The sequence below is a fragment of the Sciurus carolinensis genome, chromosome 2 (genome assembly GCF_902686445.1).
Source record: "Sciurus carolinensis chromosome 2, mSciCar1.2, whole genome shotgun sequence".
NCBI lineage: Eukaryota > Metazoa > Chordata > Mammalia > Rodentia > Sciuridae > Sciurus > Sciurus carolinensis.
The window spans coordinates 24,439,399-24,457,825 of record NC_062214.1 but is presented as its reverse complement, the minus strand read 5'-3'; the positions used below and the strand labels follow the sequence as shown (position 1 = coordinate 24,457,825).

At 58.8% G+C, this 18,427-nt stretch overlaps 1 protein-coding gene across 1 annotated transcript in view; it reads left to right on the top strand.

Moving 5' to 3' along the window:
- The window catches only part of Efcab8 (EF-hand calcium binding domain 8), a 62,527-nt gene that overhangs the window by 19,619 nt on the left and 24,481 nt on the right, over positions 1 to 18,427 (top strand). The window contains exons 7-16 of the mRNA XM_047539228.1: positions 1,268 to 1,352; positions 3,876 to 3,960; positions 4,485 to 4,609; positions 6,835 to 6,908; positions 8,524 to 8,654; positions 13,594 to 13,661; positions 13,924 to 14,075; positions 15,078 to 15,215; positions 16,329 to 16,436; positions 17,533 to 17,760. Coding sequence (XP_047395184.1) covers positions 1,268 to 1,352; positions 3,876 to 3,960; positions 4,485 to 4,609; positions 6,835 to 6,908; positions 8,524 to 8,654; positions 13,594 to 13,661; positions 13,924 to 14,075; positions 15,078 to 15,215; positions 16,329 to 16,436; positions 17,533 to 17,760 — 1,194 coding nt within the window. The remainder of the gene's footprint in view (positions 1 to 1,267; positions 1,353 to 3,875; positions 3,961 to 4,484; positions 4,610 to 6,834; positions 6,909 to 8,523; positions 8,655 to 13,593; positions 13,662 to 13,923; positions 14,076 to 15,077; positions 15,216 to 16,328; positions 16,437 to 17,532; positions 17,761 to 18,427) is intronic.

Here is an 18,427-nt window from a genome sequence, read left to right as displayed (position 1 = left end):
GGCGCAGTGGTGCATGCCTGTAATCCCAGTGGCTCGGGAGGCTGAGGCAGAAGGATCACGAGTTCAAAACCAGCCTCAGCAACTTAGCAAGAACCTGTCTCTAAATAAAATATTTAGGGCTGGGGAGGTGGCTTGGTGTTTAAGCACCCCTGGTTCAATCCCTGGTTCCACCCCGCCTCAGAACAGAAGACTCCTGGGTGGTTTACCCAACTCATCTCTTCCCTCTGCACCCCCACCCTGTCAGGCTGACCTCTCTTCCCCTGGACATAGCAGGGGACATGATTTGCTCAAGGTTGTCCCTTGGAGCACCAGCTCAAGTCCCGTCTGAGTAGGTGAGTGTCCAGGTGAAGGCCCCGGCACCTCGCTGGACGCCTTCGCTCCCACCATTCCGTCCCTTGCTCCAACCTGGCGGAATACATCCTTGCCAACAGGCAAGCCCTGTGACTGCGTGACCCCAGCAGATGGTAAACAAGACCCAGACAGCGGGAAGTCGGCTTCCTTCCTCTGACCCTAATTCCTCTCCTTGGAGACATCTGCTGGGCCCAGTGTTGGGTCCCTCTTCCCCCTTTTTCTTTTTTCATTTGAAATTTTATTTGTACTAGGATTTGAATACAGGGGCGCTTCACCACTAAGCTATATCCCTAGACTGTGTCATTTTTTTATTTTTTTGAGATGGTGTTGTGCTAAGTGTCGTAGGGCTTCACTAAGTTGCTGAGGCTGGCTTTGGTTCATGGTCCTCCTGCCTCGACCTCCCGAGTTGCTGGGATGACAGGTTTCCAACGCCACACCCGGACCCTTTTCTTGATGCATGGCAGCATCATGCCGCTTTCCATCTTGCTTTTTCATTTAATAACCTATGTGGCAACTCCTCTTTTTTGGCAAGTGCACAGCCCTTCACCTTCACATCTGTCGGGGCCCTTGGCAGCAGCCATTGCTTCCAGCAGTGCCGCAGCCCCACGCTTGCACACACGTGGGTGCACACAGACGCGTCCACAGGTGCGTCTTGAAAACAGACCCTGGATCCCAAGCTCTGTACAATTAAGACTTTGAACAATTTTGTGAAACTCTCTAAAAAGGGGTTGTGAAGATGCATCATTTTATAGACGAGGACGCTGAGGCGGTGTGGTTAGGAAGCTTCTTCAAGGTTTGTCATTGGTTGTACCTGCGCCTGCTCGGGTCCTGTGTGGCAGGAGGGGGTCTGCAGCCCTGCGCTCACGGTGAGCTCTGCTGCGTCCCCAGCCAAGCCTCCCTTCTCTTCCTCTGCCAGCTGAACCAGCAGATGTGGGTCACAGACATGGTGTGCCTGCACAACCTGAACCTTATTGCCGTGTCGTCCACGGAACTGAAGATAGGTGAGTCCCGGGCTCCCGGGCCTGCCTTCTGCCATTCGCCCTTGGGAGAGCTGTGTGGCTGAACCACCGTGAACGTGGACATGAGCCCTCTGGGAGCACCGCTGGGAGGGGAGGCCTGCTAATCAGAGGTGTCGCCTGGGGCTGCCGAGTGCCAAGTGCCACAGGACGGACGGAGGGGGACTGGTCACTGGTACTGCTGCCCACCCAGCTCCTTGTGGTAGGCAGGGGATGCCTAAAGAATGCATGTGTGTTCATCCACGGGAGGCCGCAGCCAGTCCCTGGCCAGCCCCGATTCTCCCCTCTCCAGCCACTCGCGGGCCAGCTGCCCTCTCCTCTCCCTGAATCCTCGCTCTCCGCTCTCCTCAAGGCCCACGTCGCAGCTTGTCAGATGCTTCCTGCAGAAAGCTTCCGACTCACTCCCCGGTCTCAGGCTGGTGAGGGCCCTTCACATGGCCCACAGGCCCTGGAATCCTGACCCTTGGTCCCGTCTTCTTGCCTGTTTCTCTCCCTGGAGTGCTAAGGTCACCGTGACCTTCTCTCTCGCCTCTTCTGAGGGTGCCCCGGCCTCTGTCTGTGTGCCCTGCCATCCCTACGGCACCTCTCCCCACCCCGCAGCTTCTACTTTTCCTTCAGGTTTCATCTCAGATCTCATTTCCTCCAGGAATCCTTTGTGACCACCTGTTCCTAGTCAGCTTCCTCTGCTAAGAAGGTCCGAGTGAGCTTGTCCCTCTCCCTTTCAGGGTCCCTTTCAAGTGCAGTCCTCCAGTCTAAGTGTGCTTCTGTGGGGTCTCCCTCCTCCAGCCCATGGGCTGCAGCTCTCTGACGCCCCTGTCTCCGTGGCTGGCACCTGTGAGGTGCCTGGTGGCTACCGAGTGGGTGGCTGAGTGGATGCATGAAGTGTCCAACTGAGTGGGCTTGGACGGTGGCCAGGGAGAGGAAGTGGGCCTGCGGGGCAAAGCTGGATGGGAGGACGAGCCACAGCGGCTCTGGAGTGAGCAGGGCCTGGGTTCAGACCCCAGTCCTGCCACTTGGCTGGTGTGTGACTTTGGGCAACTTACTTTACCTCCCAGTGTCTCCGTTTACCCAGAAGTACAGCGGAGCCAGTGGGTAGAGGCTCAGTCATCAGGTGTGAGGCTCCCGGCGTGGCGCCTGGCGTGCAGTAGGTGTTGAATCAATATCAGCTTCATCATGAGGGTGAATGTGTGCTCGGAGCGTGGTTCTCTGGGCAGGAGCAGCCTGCGGGAGGTGTTTGAGACCCAGGTAGCCTCAGGCGCAACGCACGTTTCCTGAGGGCCAGGCGCTGCCCTGTGTTCTCTCCCTTCGTCCTTCGTGCCTGAGAGCCTGGCCTGAGAACCTCATCGTGGAGAGCATCACGTCCCCACGTGACCGAGTGCTCAGTCACGGCAGAGGCAGGGTGGCAGGGCCGCCAGCGTGGGCCTCGGCCCCTGAGCCTGGCCAGTCTGCCCTCCTCTGGGCTCCGCAGCCTTTCTCAGGTGGCTGGCCCTGAACAGAGGTGGGGGTGAGACCCTGCCGCTCAGGCGGGACACAGCTCCATCAGCCGGGCTGTTGCTCGTGAGGCAGAGGCTGAGCTGAGGCCGGGTCTGCTGGAAGCTGCTGGACTTTTCTGAGAAGGGTTGAGATTGGAAGCAGCTGGGTGTAAGGACCCCTTTGAAGGCTTTTGAACAGAATGAAAACAGTGTTTTCAAAAGATTAGTCTGGAAGGGGCTGGTTCAGGGCAGTAAGACAAGGGGAGAGACGGCAGGAAGCCATCTCCTACCTGTCCTCATGATGCACCTGTGCAGAGCCTGCTTCCCTGGACGGTCCAGGGTTTCAGCAGTGGGATTGGTGGGGCTGGGCCTGGTCCTGATGAGGAGGTGGGAGCGTGGCGAGGAGGTGCGGGGCAGGGATGGACAGCGAGCGTGTGAATGACCAGCTGAGGTGGAGGGACAGAGGCATCCAGCTGCCAGCAGAGCCCAGGGCTCAGATTCCCCCTCACGTGCTTGTCACAGCCATAGTCACTCAGCAGATTCCTCAGCCCCAGGTGCTGTGCTGGGGACTGAGGATGCCCCAGGGTGCCTGCAGACGTGCTCCCCGCTCAGAGCCCCTTCCAGGAGAGACAGACCCCAGGACCCAAACAAAACAAACGAGAGGCTGAGATAAGCAGGGAGGGGAATCAAGGAGCGGCTGCGTCAGAGAAGGACAGCGAGGCCTTGGTCCAGGTGGAAGGGCCTTTCTGCGAGGGCATCCGCTGGTCCTGAAGGAGTCCCAGGAGGGCTTTGGGTGGGGTGAGCAGTGTGGCTGGAGCCTGTCTGGCAGGCTGGTCTGCCAGGGCTGGGGCTGGGGCGCAGGCGGGAGCGCAGGGGCCCGAGGGCTGACCTACAAGCCCTCGCAGGTGTGGGCTCTGGAGGTTGGTCTAGTGCAGGGGGAGCACTGGCTGGGCGGGTTTACTCTGGTTGGCGGCCTCTGGTTGCCACAGGGATGCCGAAGGGGTCCAAGCGCACCTTCTCTTCTGTCTCTTCCCAGAGTTCTTTGACATTAGTAACCACAAATGCGTCCGCGCCTTCACCTTTATTGATCTGGACAGCAGTATCCTGGTCATGAACTACTGGTGAGTCTCACTGGAGGTGGGTGCAGGGTCTTGGCAGCGGCTGCACCACAGGAGAGCCGGGACTGGGATCTCAGAATGCCTCCCTGCAGGCAGGCCTGGAGAGACCTCCACTCCACTGGTTCCGAGGCCCCGTGTCCTCTCTCCCTCAAGCTGTTTCCTTCCTGGGCGGCATTTATGGTCTCTCTGACCTTGGAGTTGTGGTTGCTTCTCTTCCTATCTCTCCCCTGTTCAGTCAGCCATCAAACCCTTGCAGAGGTCGGTCCCGCTGTAGCCGAGGACTCTGGGAACATCACAATCTGTAGGGAGGGGTGGCTTGATAAAGAGAGTTGGAAGACTAGAGATTAATTTATTTTGATTGAAACAAAATACCAAATTCTGGTTTGGTATCAGTCTGGACCTGGGCCACTGGGCAAGGCTGGGAAGTTGGCTGGAACTGCCCTGGATCCCAAGGTGGAGGGGCAGTGGGAGGACGGTGGGTGAAGGGCAGGAGCATCTGCAGCCTATCTGTCCCCATCTTTTCTCAGGTCTGACTATCACAGAGGCGTGTTCTGCTATGGGGACACCAAGGGCAACGTAATCGTCTTTGTCTCTGACAGTGTGACCACTGGACTGTTCAACCCCCACATCCTCCCCAAAGTCTCCAAATGGGGTAGGAATGCTTAGGAATGGGGCAGAGGCCTGAGCGTGGATCAAAGTGGGCCCTAAGCTGGCCCTGGGCCCTGGGGTGCTCTCCCTACTCCCTGTGGCGGACCTCTGGGAAGGTGGCCAAGGCACCGGTGGGTCCTGGGCTGAGTGGCCTGTGGGAGAGTGGGTGGTGGGGCAGCAGCAGAAGAGAAGACCAGAAACTGAAAGAGGGCAATTCTTCTGCAGGCGGATCTTGTGCAGGTGAGGACCAGGGGCTGCAGGACATCCTTGCCCAGGAAGACTGGCACGTGCTGGGCGTGACCCTGCAAGTCCCTCCTGCCTTCTGAGGCAGGGATAGTGGAGCTTCTCGAAGACTGTGAGGTGGCTTCTGCTCTCCTTGCCTGAGCTGCCTTTGGGCTGGTGGGGGTGTGGCGGAGAGGCCCTGGAGGTGTGGCCTCCGGTGTGGTCTAGAGGACTCCCGTCTGGGCAGGAGCGTGAGTGTGGCTGCCATCTTTGGGCAGCTGCGTGCAGGGGCCGTGCGCGTCACCTCCCTGTCTCCACCTGCTGCCCGGAGGGAGTTAATGAAGGAGGTCAGTGGGCGGAAGCCACTCTGTGCCTGCAGCTGTGGAGTGGTGTCCGAGATGAAGCCAGCTGTCTGTCCAGAGGCTACACTTTTAACCATTTGCTGGGTTACGTCAAAAACTGGTTAAGGATGCCATTGGAACCCTTTGCCAAGGAGTTCTAGATCCCCAGCTGCCACGGGACTGGGGCTGAGCTGGGGCCCCCAGACCACTCCATATCCATTTAGAAGAGCCTAGGCCACCAGGGGTCCCACACACAGGGACACTGACCCCCCTCCGTCCAGGACACCAGCCCTGCCCCGCGGGTTTCCAGCCCGAGATTCCGAGCAGGACATCCTCCAGAGGTCCCCAGGCTTTGGTGATGCCCGGGGTGGTGTCCTCCACTGACAGGGCAGGAATGCGTCGTGCACTGGGTGCAGCAGGAGGCTCAAACGGGCTCCGTCCTTGCCCATCAGCCTGTGCTGCCTGCCCTGCCCTGGGACTTGGCGCAGGAGGGTCTCTGAGTTGGGTGGTGGATGGAAGTTGAGGGAGGCAGAGGAAGCCGGAGTGCTGGGGTCCTTCCAGGCCACCTGCTCGCTGAAGTCCGGGAACACACAGGAGGACAGGTGGGCCCGGCATGCGGGTGTGGGGGGGGATGAGCAGACCCGGGTGTGCGAGACCTGAATGCAGCTGCGTACCCTCTCTGGGCTCCTGTCCCCTATCCCAAGGGGAATGACCCTTTTGATGGCTTCTCTGTAAAGTGCGTGAAGGGAGGTGCAGTGTGAGGCACAGAGGACGTGTCCAGTGACTGCCTCCCTGCCCTCCCTGGGCCTCGCGGCCTCGTGAGACAGGCGCGTGCTGAGGACAGGTCCACAGCCCAGCTCCCTCCTGGGCCTGCGCACAGCCTGTCCCACTTGGGACATCCCACCCGACTTTGGGACTTCCTTGCCGCTTCTTCCCGCCCTGGAGAGGTGGGGCTGGCGACGGCAGCAGTGAGATGCATGGCCTTACCCCGGACCCCTCACCCTGCTGCCCCTTCCTTCACATTCCCGGGGTTGCCATCAGACCCAAGGCCAGACCGTCAGGCACTTCTGACCTCCTTCCTTAACTTGCTCCTGAGGGCGCCCTGCGTGTGCCCAGGCCTGGCTGTTCCACCCGTCTGTGTCCAGCTGCTTTACCTGCAGGCTCATCAGCTGCTGCCTCTGGTGGTTTTGGTGGCCAGGAGGTTCATGGCTGTGCTGCTGACTGTACCTGCCATATCAGAGTTGCTTGTTCTCTGATGTGCAGGTGCCACCTCTGGTTCTTGGAACTTGAGCTTTCTGGATCAGGGGCACGATGGCAGGTCCCCCAAGAATGAATTTTCAGGATGAGGGGAGTCTAGGATCTCCATTTGTTTTCCACTGGCAAAAAACAACTGGAGCTCTGTAGTGAAGTGGCTTGTTTAGGTTGCAGACAGAGGGCCAGGAACTCTGCTCTGCGGTGAGCTGGCAGGGAACGCGGGGAACCAGTGCGGATCTGCCTGAGCGGTGGCATCCACCTAGCCCACCAAGTCACCTGAGGCTTGATGCGTACTGGGCTGTAAGGGCCTTTGAGAAGCAAGGAGTCAACGGTCAACTCCAGCGTTACCTGAGGGTCTGCTTGGCTGGCAAAGAGGGAAGCGAGTGTGGACCTCAGTCTTTCCCCCCATTAGATCACTGGCGCGACGTTTCCATGCAGAAACTCTTAAGTGAGAAGTCCGCTTTGTACAGAAGTTACCAGCTGAGGGTAAGTTGTGTCTTTTCTCCGCCTGTGACCATGTAATTATCTACCTACACACATCACTCAAAAATAAATGCAAAACGTAGACGTACCTCCTGGGTTTGGTCTTGGCTCTGGGGATTTGGCCTCCACACACGGGCCGAGGCAGTTGTTGGACCTGGCTGGGCCCAGGTGTGGCCGGGTGCTCCACTGCCTTCATCGCTGTGGCCCGGCCCTGCCACCGTGCCTGTCTTCTGGATCCTACAGGGCGTCCAGGTGGCTCCCACCTCCTTGCTTGTGCGGTTCTTTCTCCTTTGGGCAGTCACAGGACTTGTCCATTAGAATTACTGTCCCAGCAGCTTCTATCGCATTGAAACGAATTCTCAAGTCCTTACCACAGCCTTCGGGACGCAAGGCCCCTGCTTGCTTCAGGTCTTGTTTCCGCCTTTTTTCTCGTTTACTCCGCTGCAGAAACTCAGGCTCCCTGGCTTTCCCTGCCAAACACCCACGCCCCTTCCCTCCCCAGGACCTTGGCACACAAGGTCCCTCCGGCTGCAGGGCTGTTCCCCTAGGTTCCTGTATCCCACCCTCTACTTCCTTCCTAGGACAACCTGCTGCCGCCTCTGCCTCCGTCCCTTCGCCCTGCGGCCCTTACCACTCCAAGATTCATATCCCACCCATTATTCTTGCCCTGTCATCTCATGAGATTGACAGCTCCTTGAGCCGGGGACGGTGTGCTGTGCTCTCTGGTCATCTCCAGTCCCTTGAGCCGGGGCTCCCAGTCCATCTGTTGAACGAATGCATAGACCCCCGAGATAAGTCAGAGTGGGGGCTCCTAGACGCTTTCTTCAGAGCCGACTCGGACTTCCTCAGGCGGAGGCACCCACCGCCTCTGCTTTACCAAGTGGGAATCACGTTTGGGGCTTGGTTTTCCCTCCAAGTTGCTGAACGTCCCACTTTATTCAGTGCCTCGGACCAGTGCCGACATTGTGGTGGACACTTGGCGAGAGCGTAAAGCCCAGCTTGGTACTCGCACCGGAAGGCACTGAGTGAGTGCTGGATGGTCCTGTCTCCCACCACCTCCTGCCTTCCTCACCCTCCTCTGTTCTTGTGCTAGAGAGGGAAATCTCCAGCAGGGAGGCCACGCTAGGCCAGGCCAGCCGGCCCACTTCCTCTGCGTGGGTGTCGTCCTTTGTGGCTAAGGCGGCCACAGGTTGTCCTCACCTCCCATTCTCCCGTGAACATGTCTGACAAACTCAGGGTAGCCGTGGGCCCAGAGGGACAGGCTGCTTGCCGTGGGCACTCCCTGCGGAGGATGGCCTGGGGCCTGGGAGGACGGCAGTAGCTTGGCCCGGCCTCACCTGTCCTTTCACTGACAAAACAAGGGTCCAGATGAGACTGGGCTTGTCTGCTTCTAAGCACCTTCTGAGACAAGGGATGGCTACACTCCCCGATGGCTGGACCTGGGCTAGGTGTGGGCCACGTCAGCTGGTCCCAGCTGAAGTCACTCGGAGAAGGGCCTTAGTCAGGCTCCATCATCTCCGGCCTCTCCAGCCCCCAACCCTGGCCATGTTCCAGGGGCTGGGCCTGGAAAGCAACTGTCCTCCGGAGGGTCTCCCACTAGGGCGGCTCTCTTCCCCAGGCTCTCCATCCCAACTGGTGTCAGCAGGTCAAGTTCATCTCCCAGCTGAACCTCGTGGTCTCCTGTTCGGCCATTGAGAAGTCCTCTCTGGTGCTGACCGTGTTGCCAACCAAGGACGTCGAGAAACCCAAGTAAGGAGGGCTCTCCCCAGGCCGAGCGGCGTGGCTGAGCGGGGGTGGGTGTGAGTGTGCGGCAGGCCGGCTTCACCTCAGCCGCGTGGCGTCACTGCCAGGAGAGGACCCCCCCTGTGCTAGCGGCGTCTCCCGTGGGCAGGGCGGTGTCCTGAGGATCACGCCAAGCCTGGGGGCAGGCGGTGTGTGTCCTGCGGGCTGACATAGGTCAGTGAGTGAGTCTGTCCTCGGGAGCCTGGCTTCGACGCTGGTGGCAAGAGTCTAGTCTATTTCTTCCAGCCACCAGTTTAAATGCACGGCTCAGTGTGGGAGCCCGCTCACAGTAAGTAGGCAGCCAGGAACCCTTCCTTCCTTCCTCCCCCTCTTCCTTTCTTTCTTCCTTTCTGTACTAGGGACCTAACCCAGGGGTACTTAACCACTGAGCTGCATCCCCAGGACGTTTTTTAAAAATTTGATACAGGGTCTCACTAAGTTATGGAGGCTGGTCTCGAACTTGCCATCCTCTTGTCTCAGCATCCCAAGTCGCTGGGATTACTGGCGTGTGCCTCTGCACCCATCAAGACCATTCCTAAAGGGAGGAGCGAATATGAATTGGTTCAACTCTGTGACTCTCAGTTTCCTTATCCATAAAGTGAGTCAAGGACAGCACTTACCTTATTAATCTTGAGGATTCCTTCAGTGAATAATGCTGAACGTGGTATGTGTTCGACGACTGCTAGAGTGTATTCTTCAGAGATGGTTCCAATCTCTTTTCTTCATTCTAGATTCCTCTAATCCAGAGTAGATTTGCTTTTTGCAGTGCTGGGGATGGAACTCAGGGCCTTGAGCATGCTAAACCAGTGCTCTACCCCTGAGCGAAACCCCCAGCCCCACCTTTCCTTTGTTAAAAAAAAAATCCAACCAGGCACGGATGCGATGCTCGTGCCGGTAATCCCAGGGCTCAGCTCCAGAGGCTGAGACAGGAGGACAGCAAGTTCAAGGCCAATCTCAGCAACTTAGTGACATAGGTCACTTAGTGACCATGTCCCAAAATAAAAAAAGAGGGTTAGAGATGTGGCTCAGTGGTAAATCGCCCCTGGGTTGAATCTCCAGTACCAAAACCAAAAATCAATGTGTATTAAACGCATATCTGTGTAAAAATCAGACTGTTCTAAAGATGGTTGGAGCCCCGTGGGATTCCCTTGTTCGGTCCCCAGGGTCCCACTGCTGGCAGAAGCCCTGCGCCATTACTGCGCCACATAGCCTCCTTCCGCTGGGTGGCCCACGAGGGTTCCCTCGGAGGCGCTCTTGGCCGGGCTTCTCTGCCTCTGCAGCCTTCACCTCAGCCTCGGGCCCGTTGGCACTGGCTCCCGAGCAGACTGATGATCATCTGTGCCCAGGCACGTCTTTTGGGGGAACAACAAGAGATTGGAGGTCTCTGTTGGGGAGCAGCAGGGTGCCACGAGGGCTGAGGGCCGTGCAGGCCCCGCGGTGACCTTCTGTGGTGGTTTCTCAGGAGAAATTTCAGTCCTGCGGTCTCAGGGCTGACGGGCTGGCCTCTTCACTTTCCAGACAGGGAGCCTGAGGTTCAGGGAGGGGAAGTAACCGTCTTGGCGCTTTTGAGCGAGAGCTTCGTCTCTGGCTGCCTGATCAGTCTAGTACTGTGAGCCCCCAGATTCTGCTCGCTCTCAGCCAAGTCCGGTGCCAGCTCCAGGTGGAGGGGCCCCTCCAATGCCCGGTGTGCGGGGAGCTCAGTCTTGGCTCAGCGCTTTGTGCAGGGCAGCGTGGTGGGACTTTGCTCGGCCTAGATGCTGAGGTGGTCTCTGCCTCTGGTGGGCTCCTCCACCATGTCTGTGATACCGGTTTCACCCGACTCCTTGTTTCTGGGGAGCCCGAATGGCTGGAGGATGTCAGCGGGCCACCTCCCCGTGGTGTGAGGGCCTCCGTGGCTGGCCCTGCGGCCTTCCTGATCTCAGTCTCCACTGCCAGCCTCGCTGGCCCTTCCCTTCCCTCCTCTGGTAAACTCTTGCTTTCTGATGATTTTTGTTATGAAAACTTTCCAACATACACACAGAGTGGAGAACAGGACTCCTCCCCTCATCGCCTAGTGCTCAGTCCCAGTGTCTCAGAAGATCTTCTTATGATTATTTGGAAGCAGATATAAGCAAGGTTCTTGGAGGGTTTTGAGCGGAGGAATGGCGTGGCCCGAGGCACCTGCCCTAAGTGCTCGGGCAGGAATGGTGTTGGGATTTGAGCGAGGCCATTGCGGTGGTTCCGGTCAGGTGATGACCCTGGAGCTGGTTGTGGGTGGAGAGGGAGGACAGGCGGGAGCTGGGGTTAGGTTGGAGGGTATGTTCACACATCCGCACCCCCAAGCCTGCCTTCTCGTCTGGATGCAGTGCAGCGCCCTGGACGGCAGGTGGCACCATTGACCACTTTCTGGTGTGTGACCTCTGAAAGTTGGGTCAGGCATTGCCAACCCAAACTCTGCCTCCGTCTCCCCTTTCTTCTCGTTGTAATTGAACCTAGGGGCACTCTACCACTGAGTTACATCCCTAGCCCTTTTTATTTTTTATTTTGAGATGGGGTCTTGCTAGGTTGCTGAGGCTGGCCTCAAACTTGTGATCCTCCTGCCTTAGCCTCCCCAGTTGCTAGGATAACAGGCATGTGCCACTGTCCTCTTCTGGAGTCAGCCTCAACCTCCAAGGCCTTGGAAGTTTGGAAGTCAGCCCGAGGGTCCGACTTCCCTGTAGCTGGTCTCTCCTGAATTCTTCAGGTGGTTAGAGCCAGATGTGCAGCTGGGGGAGGAGCAGGGCTTGGAGGGAGGGGGTGGGAGCCAGTGTTTAGTGGGTGGATGGACCCACAACACCTGCCCTTGCTTCCTCCTCTCACTTCTGCCACCACTACTTAGTTGAGGCCGCCGTCATCTCCCACCAGAGCTGCCCGCCCATCCCCTTGGCCACTGTCTCTGCATGCAGTCACCTGCAGGTCTCAGCCAGCCTTCTGTGGTCCAGACCCTGCCTCCTCTCCCTGTCCTCTCCAGCCTTCTCCTCCTGGGCCTCTAGAGCTAGCCACATGGCCTTGCACACGCTGCTCCTTCCGTCTGAAGCCTTGTCCTTCCCTAGTGCTCCCCGTGGTCACTTCCTCTCCTCCAGTCTCAGCTTCTCTGTGCCCTCCTCAGAGAGTCTGCCTCAGTTTCCCTCTGTCAAAGCTACCTCCTTGTTTCCCTTCAGGACCTGCCACGACTTGTCACCGTACCTCTCCCTATCTCTGTCCGTGTCCTTGCTGCTGTTTCACCCAAGGAGGAAAGCCCCATAGTGCAGAGGTCCCTCTGGAACCCCAGCAGGAGCGGAGGTGGATCCGCCTGGATCGTTCCTGCTAGCCCTTGGGTGACTGTTCTTCCAAAATATGTTTCTGCATCTGAAGGCACTAGAGCTGGGCGCGGTGGCGCAGGCCTGTAATCCCAGCAGCTCAGGAGGCTGAGGCAGGAGGATGGGGAGTTCAAAGCCAGCCTCAGCAAAAGCAAGGCCTAAGCAACTCAGTGAGACCCTGCGTCTAAATAAAACACAAAACAGGGCTGGGGTGTGGCTCAGTGGTCAAGTGCCCCTGAGTTCAATCCCCGGTACCCCCAGGACCAAAAAAAATGCATGGAAGAGGGAGGTGGGTCTGACTCAACAATAAATGCAATACGCGCCCTTGCGCGTGTTTGTGATTCTGGGTGCCCTCCTCGTGGCTGTGAAGTGCAGGGAAGACTTGAGGGGAGCAAGACGGAAGGTTAAGAGACCAGCTGGGGTTGACAGACGTGAAGGCACCCGAGCGAGGCAGAGGTGCGCTGTGGTGGGCAGTGGGCAGGGAGAGTTTTGTCTGGGATGACGGAAGCCACTGTGTCATCTGAGGTGACACCAGGTGGGCCGGTTCAGTGGAGAGGGCTAGGGTACTTTATGACAGGGCTCTTCAGGTTTTTTTTTTGGTACTGGGGTTTGAACCCAGGGGCACTCGACCACTGAGCCACACCCCCAGTCCTTTTTATATTTTATTTAGAGACAAGGTCTCACTGAGTTGCTTAGGGCCTCGCTAAGTTGCTGAGGCTGGTTGTGAACTGCGGTCCTCCTGTCTCAGCCTCCTGAGCAGCTGGGATCACAGGTGTGAGTCACCACGCGCGGCCTCCACATTGGGTTTTGAGGGGAGCATGGGGTAGAAGGATCTGGCAGGGCGGGACAAGGCAGACAAGGGGAAGCAGCACGGACAGAGGCGCCGAGCATCGTGTGAGGGCCCCGGCTGCCCTGGACTCCTGTCTCTCTGGCTCTCCAAGCCCTCCCAGCCCTGCCACGCCTCTTTCTTTGCTGCTGGTCTCAGCCACTTCTTGCTACACCCGCCCAGCCCGGGGCTAAATCCTTTCCCCTGCCCAATTTGTTACCTGTGCCACCTTGGGCAAGTTCCTTAGCTTCTCCTTTTAGGGTCTTTGTCCCTGACTCAATGTCCGTGACACTCTTCAGGGTTGTGTGTCCAGGTGACCCATAAGAAGGTACCCAGCACAAGGACCAGCATACAGTGAGGACTGCCGGGTCCAGGGAGGGTCCTGGACCCGGGAGCCCTCGATTTCTTGATTTGCATCATGGCTAGGAAGATACCTGCCCCAGGGTGGCGATGTGAAGGTCACGTCAGGTTTGCCCTTGAAAAGAGGCTGAACACTTTACGCATGTCAGGAGCTGCTCCTCTTTCGGGGTCACCCTCACCGGAAAGGGGTGCCTCCTCCACAAACCGTTGGTTTGGCAGCTGCTGTTTTGCCCACAGTCCTCAGCCTGGCAGGGTGAGCCCTGGACAGTTTCTGGGGCTGCATCTTTCTGGTTGGAGAGGTAGTGACTTTCCCAGGCTTCCGGGGGACCTGGCCTCTGGCTCCCGCAGAGGCCCCTGAGGCTGCCGCTCCTGCCCTGCAGCCCTTACCCCTTCCATATCGTAGGTTGACAGTGCTGAGTATTAGAAAAGGAATCCTCTGCTTTGATTACTGCCCAGACAGGAACCTCCTGGGTAAGTACCTTCACGTCCCCCAGAGGTTGGCCTAGCATCTGGCCTCCAGCGGGGCTCCTCTCCCGTGCTCTTGTCTGCACCCATGGGCACGGGGGGCCGGTGTAATGATGCAGGCTCTGCAGGTGTTGGCGGGGGAGGACCGGGCAGGAGGGGCGGTGGACGCAGGGATCCTCGCTGCACCCGGCAAGCCTGGCGGGCATCAGAGCCTGGCCCCGGGAGACCATGGCAGGCCCAGGGCCTGGTACTCGTTTCTCTACCCCAGTGACCGGTGGCTACGACTCCCATATCCGCCTGTGGAACCCCTTAGTCTCAAAAAAGCCGGTGTGGATGATGAAGGGACATCAGACCGCAGTGACGCACGTCCTTGTCAACAGCAGGAACGCCAGCGTCCTTGTCAGCGTCTCCAGGGACAAGGTGTTGCGCCCAGTTCTGTTCCTCGGAGCAAGACACTAACCCTGGGGTCGTGCTCTGGCTCAGCCAGCCAGGGGACCCACACTGGAGGTGTCCCAGGCCTAGAGGAAAGGGTGATGTCCCTCCCCAGCCACAGGCCTGCAGAGAGGCGCTCTGGATGGAGTCGCCATGAAGATCTGCCCCGGTCCACAGCGCAGGCTCCCGCAGAGCCCGGCCTGGCTCCTCACGCTGTGGCTCTGGCGGAGCCTCTCCTGTTCAGTGCCTCGGAAGGGCCTGGGGAGGGGCGTCACCTCGCTCAGGGGCAGCTGTTCCTTCAGGACACTGCACCCTGCTTGCTGCGCAGGGCGTCCTGGTCACTATGGGGTGCGTCCCACAGCTCCCGGGGCCTTCCTTTAGGGAACAAGCTGTGCTTCCTGGGCTCAGCAGATGGAGAATTTTCAGGGCCCTTGGGGTCACCTTTCCCAACATGTCCTCACTGAGGCTACTAAGGGACTTTTCCCATAGCCTGCGAACTGGTGTCATCACCTCTGGGAAGGACCCGAGGTGGAGGGGTGGGTGGTGGAGACGGGCCGGCTGAGGCCCTGTGGTGGGGGGAGCGAGCGTGTGCACCGGCCCTGTGCTTTCTGTGGCTCTCCGGGAGGGAGGGCTCTGAGCAACGTGGGTCCTGGGGACGTGCGTGGGGCTCTCTGGGGAGCTTTCCCAACCCAGGAGGACTGCACAGGGCTACTCTGGGGACACAGGCAATTCAGCGGGTAGCTGCTGACTGTGTCCTAGGCTGGCTTTTTTGAGCGAGCTGGTGGGGGTCTGGGTGGGGTGCCTCGCAGGGCAGAGGTCTGGAGAAAGCTCCGGGGTGTTGCTGAGTCCTGCCCTCACTCGCCGTGTGGCTGGGTTACCGGCGCCCAAGCCTAGACATGGCAGACACTTAATGCAGGCCACGTGCATTGGAAGTGCTTGGGGAACGCGCCCCTGAGGGTCCCCTCCGCCCTTGCCTGTTTCCCCGCCCAGAACATCCGTGTGTGGGACCTGCAGGACTGCATATGCCTGCAGTCGTTGTGCGGGAAGCAGTTCGCCCTGGGGACCTGCCCCATCACCAGCGCCTGCTTCCACAAGACCTACAATATCTTCATCTGCAGTACCTACTCCGTGAGTCCCGTCCCGGGAGGGAGGGACGTGTGGCCACGGGCACAGGGCGCACAGCAGCTAGGGACACCCAAGAGTCCATCACCTCCTTAATGGCAATCTTGAGACTGAAGCTGCCAGACGCTGGCCTGGCCTGTGAGGCTCCTGCTGTCCTGAGATCCTCCCCGGGAGGCGAGCTCCGGGCTGTGGCTGTCTTGCTCTCTGCCGCAGCCACCTTGCCCCCCCCACGCCCCCCCCATGCATCCTTGGGGCTCTCCTTCTGGAAACACCCTTCCTGTGTCCTCCTGCGGCCCCATCATGGTGACACGGCTGTTTTTCCTGCTGAATCGTAAATGCCAGGAAGGCAGGACCGTGCCCAAGCAAAACTCTGAAGGAGAGGTCCTGGAGGCGCTGACAGGAAGCCCACCTGTGAGTTCTGAGCTCGCTGGGGCCTGCGACAGCTCCCGTCCCTGGAGGACAGGAGAGACTGGGACAAGCATGAAGGTGGACTGGCCAGAGTGGTTGCGGGCGTGGGACTGAGTGGGGCTGCAGGGGCTGTGATCAGCAGCTGGTAGGCAGGTTCTGCAGGAAGGACAACTCGTGGTTGAGCTCCACCAAGTCCTCGTACCCTCTGCTGGCCAGGCCACTCTAGAAGGGGACACGGATGTCCTCCTGTGCTCTTGTTGCTGCTTCCCCAGAGAGCAGATTTTGAGGAGGGTTGTGGGTTCCTCCATCTCTTGCTGAGTGCTGGACCAAGTTCCTCTTCAGTCAGAAACATGGCTAACCTCCTGTTCTTTGTCAAAGAACTGAGAATATATTCATAAGACTGTCCCTTGAGGAGGAACCCCAAGGGAGGCTTTAGCCTCTCAGAAATGATAAGGAGAGAGGGACCTTGGACTTCAGCCTCGGGTTCTAGGAACGCTAGGGTTTGGGAGGCCGGGTTCCGGGAATGGAGGCTCTGGAGTAGGGTGAGAGCAGCAGCAGCCCCTGAGAGCCGAGCAGCCCCGCTGGGAGCAGCCCCGCTGGGAGCAGCCCAGAGGTCTTGACGGAGTGATGAGTGGCGGTCTCTCCCTGGGGCCATCACGGAGGGGCCCGGCTCATTGAGAGCAGAGCCCGTCCAACTCTCCTCGCCTGCAGATTGGGATCCTCTATGGCTTGGAGTCTCAGCAGCCTATGAAAGCAGGAAAGTACTCGACGCACGGTGCAGCTGTGTGCAATGTCCTTTACAGCAGGATCTTCAAGCAGGTGAGTGACCAGGCTGGGGGGAGAGCCAGGTGGCACAGGGCAGGCCCAGAACTCGCTACGTACCTGGGGGTGCGTTTGAGGAGCAGGAAGCAGCCCTGCAGAATGGTTGGCATGAGATGGGGTTCAAACTGCACACAGCCCCTCCCAGCCGCCGGGCCTGGGCTGACTGCCCCAGGTCTGCTCTGGACAGGTAGCCTCTGTACGTGGAGTGAGATGGAGCGCTGGTTATGGGGTGCTCTTTGGGGCTCCCAGCATGGCTCTTGTTCCAGAGCACTCCTTTTCAGTGATACTACTGTTGGGCTCTGTTTATTGTGGAAAGTGGGTGGCAGGGGGGGACCCAGATAGTGGGGAGCACCCTGGGCCTGGGTAGAGATCTCTGGGGGCACAGAGAGGCTGGGCAGAAGGAAATCTCTCTGAGGAGTGGGAACAGGACAGGCTGCCAGGGCCTCTGCCCACCCGGCCCTTGCTGCCTGGGGTCTCGGGCCGTGGGCTGCACCTGCTGCAGAGGTGTTCCTCTGCACGAGGCCCACGCCAGCTTCCCGGGGCTCCTTCCCATCCTGGCTCCTGGCACTGCTACCTCACACTGCGGGCTCCTCAGTGCTGCCAACAGCTTTTGCTGTTTTAAGCCTCCCCAGGAGTTTCTAGATGTTCCAGGAGGTGGGCGCTCGAAGTACTTCCTGGCCGTGGCTGCATTGCAGCCCTTGTGCCGGTCGCGTGCCCTTGAGAGCAGAGGACGCTCTGCTCGCCACCGAGGGGGCAGTCATTTTATCCTTCCTTCCTTTTCCTTCCTCTTTCTTTTTGTCAGGCTAATGATGCTTCAGTCATCATTTTTTGTTTTTTTCTGAAATAGGGATTATTTTTGGGGGGATAGATTCTGATAAGTGCCAATTCTGAGTTAAGGGAGACCCTACCTTCCAGAGCGAGAGCCGAGGAACGTGCATCCTGGAAACGGGCACTGCCCTGGGGCCCGGCTTGTCCTGCAGCAGGAGGGGCCGGGAGCCTGCGTTCTTGGTGCCTGGAGTGGGGGGGCCCTCTCGGGCTGGAGGCCCCTTGGCGGTGGGGGCGCCGGCCACCCCTAGTGCTGTGCTCCCCGCAGGTGGTGAGCGGCTGCCTGCACGGCACCGTGTACGTGTGGGAAGTGTTGACCGGCAAGAAGATGGTGGATTTCTCCGTGTCGGGCACCCCACTTGTGGAGCTGACCTCCATGGCGCTGGACGAGTCCGAGCGGTGCCTGCTCACAGGCTTGCGGGACGGCACCATGAAGATGTGGAACTACAACAATGGCGAATGCCTTCTGACCTTTCCCAACCCGGACAGCGTGGAGGTCAGTCTGGTCTGTTGGCCGGAGCCAGGGCGGGCCCTGGAGAAGCTCGCCGCGGCGCCCGTGGCCCCGGAGCATGCTGTTTTCCGGGGTGTTCCTGGAAGGCTGCCTGTCCTCAGCCTGCCTGAGCCCATGTCATCACATGTAGAATAAGGACAGGCGAGTGGCCGTCTCTATTAAGGCTTCCACGAGTGCTCTTTACTCTCGCTCTCGAATCTGTTAGCGCTTCTTCGCGTACTGGAGCTTTGGATTGCATTTCCGCAGGGATGCGGGGGTGTGATTCTGAGTTGCGGCGCTCACCCTTGTTTGGAAATACTTGACAAGGTCTTAGGGACAGTCTGTGGGTGTGACATAGAGCAAAGCCAGCAGTCCCACTTTGGGACTTGGGCCCTGTGACACAGTCCTTTAACCAACTCAGAAAGAACACTTGGCCAGGAAGCCAGGGCTTTGGATGCCGGTCGGGTTCCTATCACTCAGTAGTCATCCGACCTTAGCCAGGTCCCTGTGTGTTTCTGCTCTTCCCTCTATAAAATGATCGTGGATACCACCCTGTCTGCTTCCTTTAAGTCTGTCATGTTTGATGGTCTAGGTCCCTTAAATTAGATAATGGGATGTGAAAATACTCTGAAAAATGCATGCTGGCAATGACTCTAGGGGATTCCTATCACCA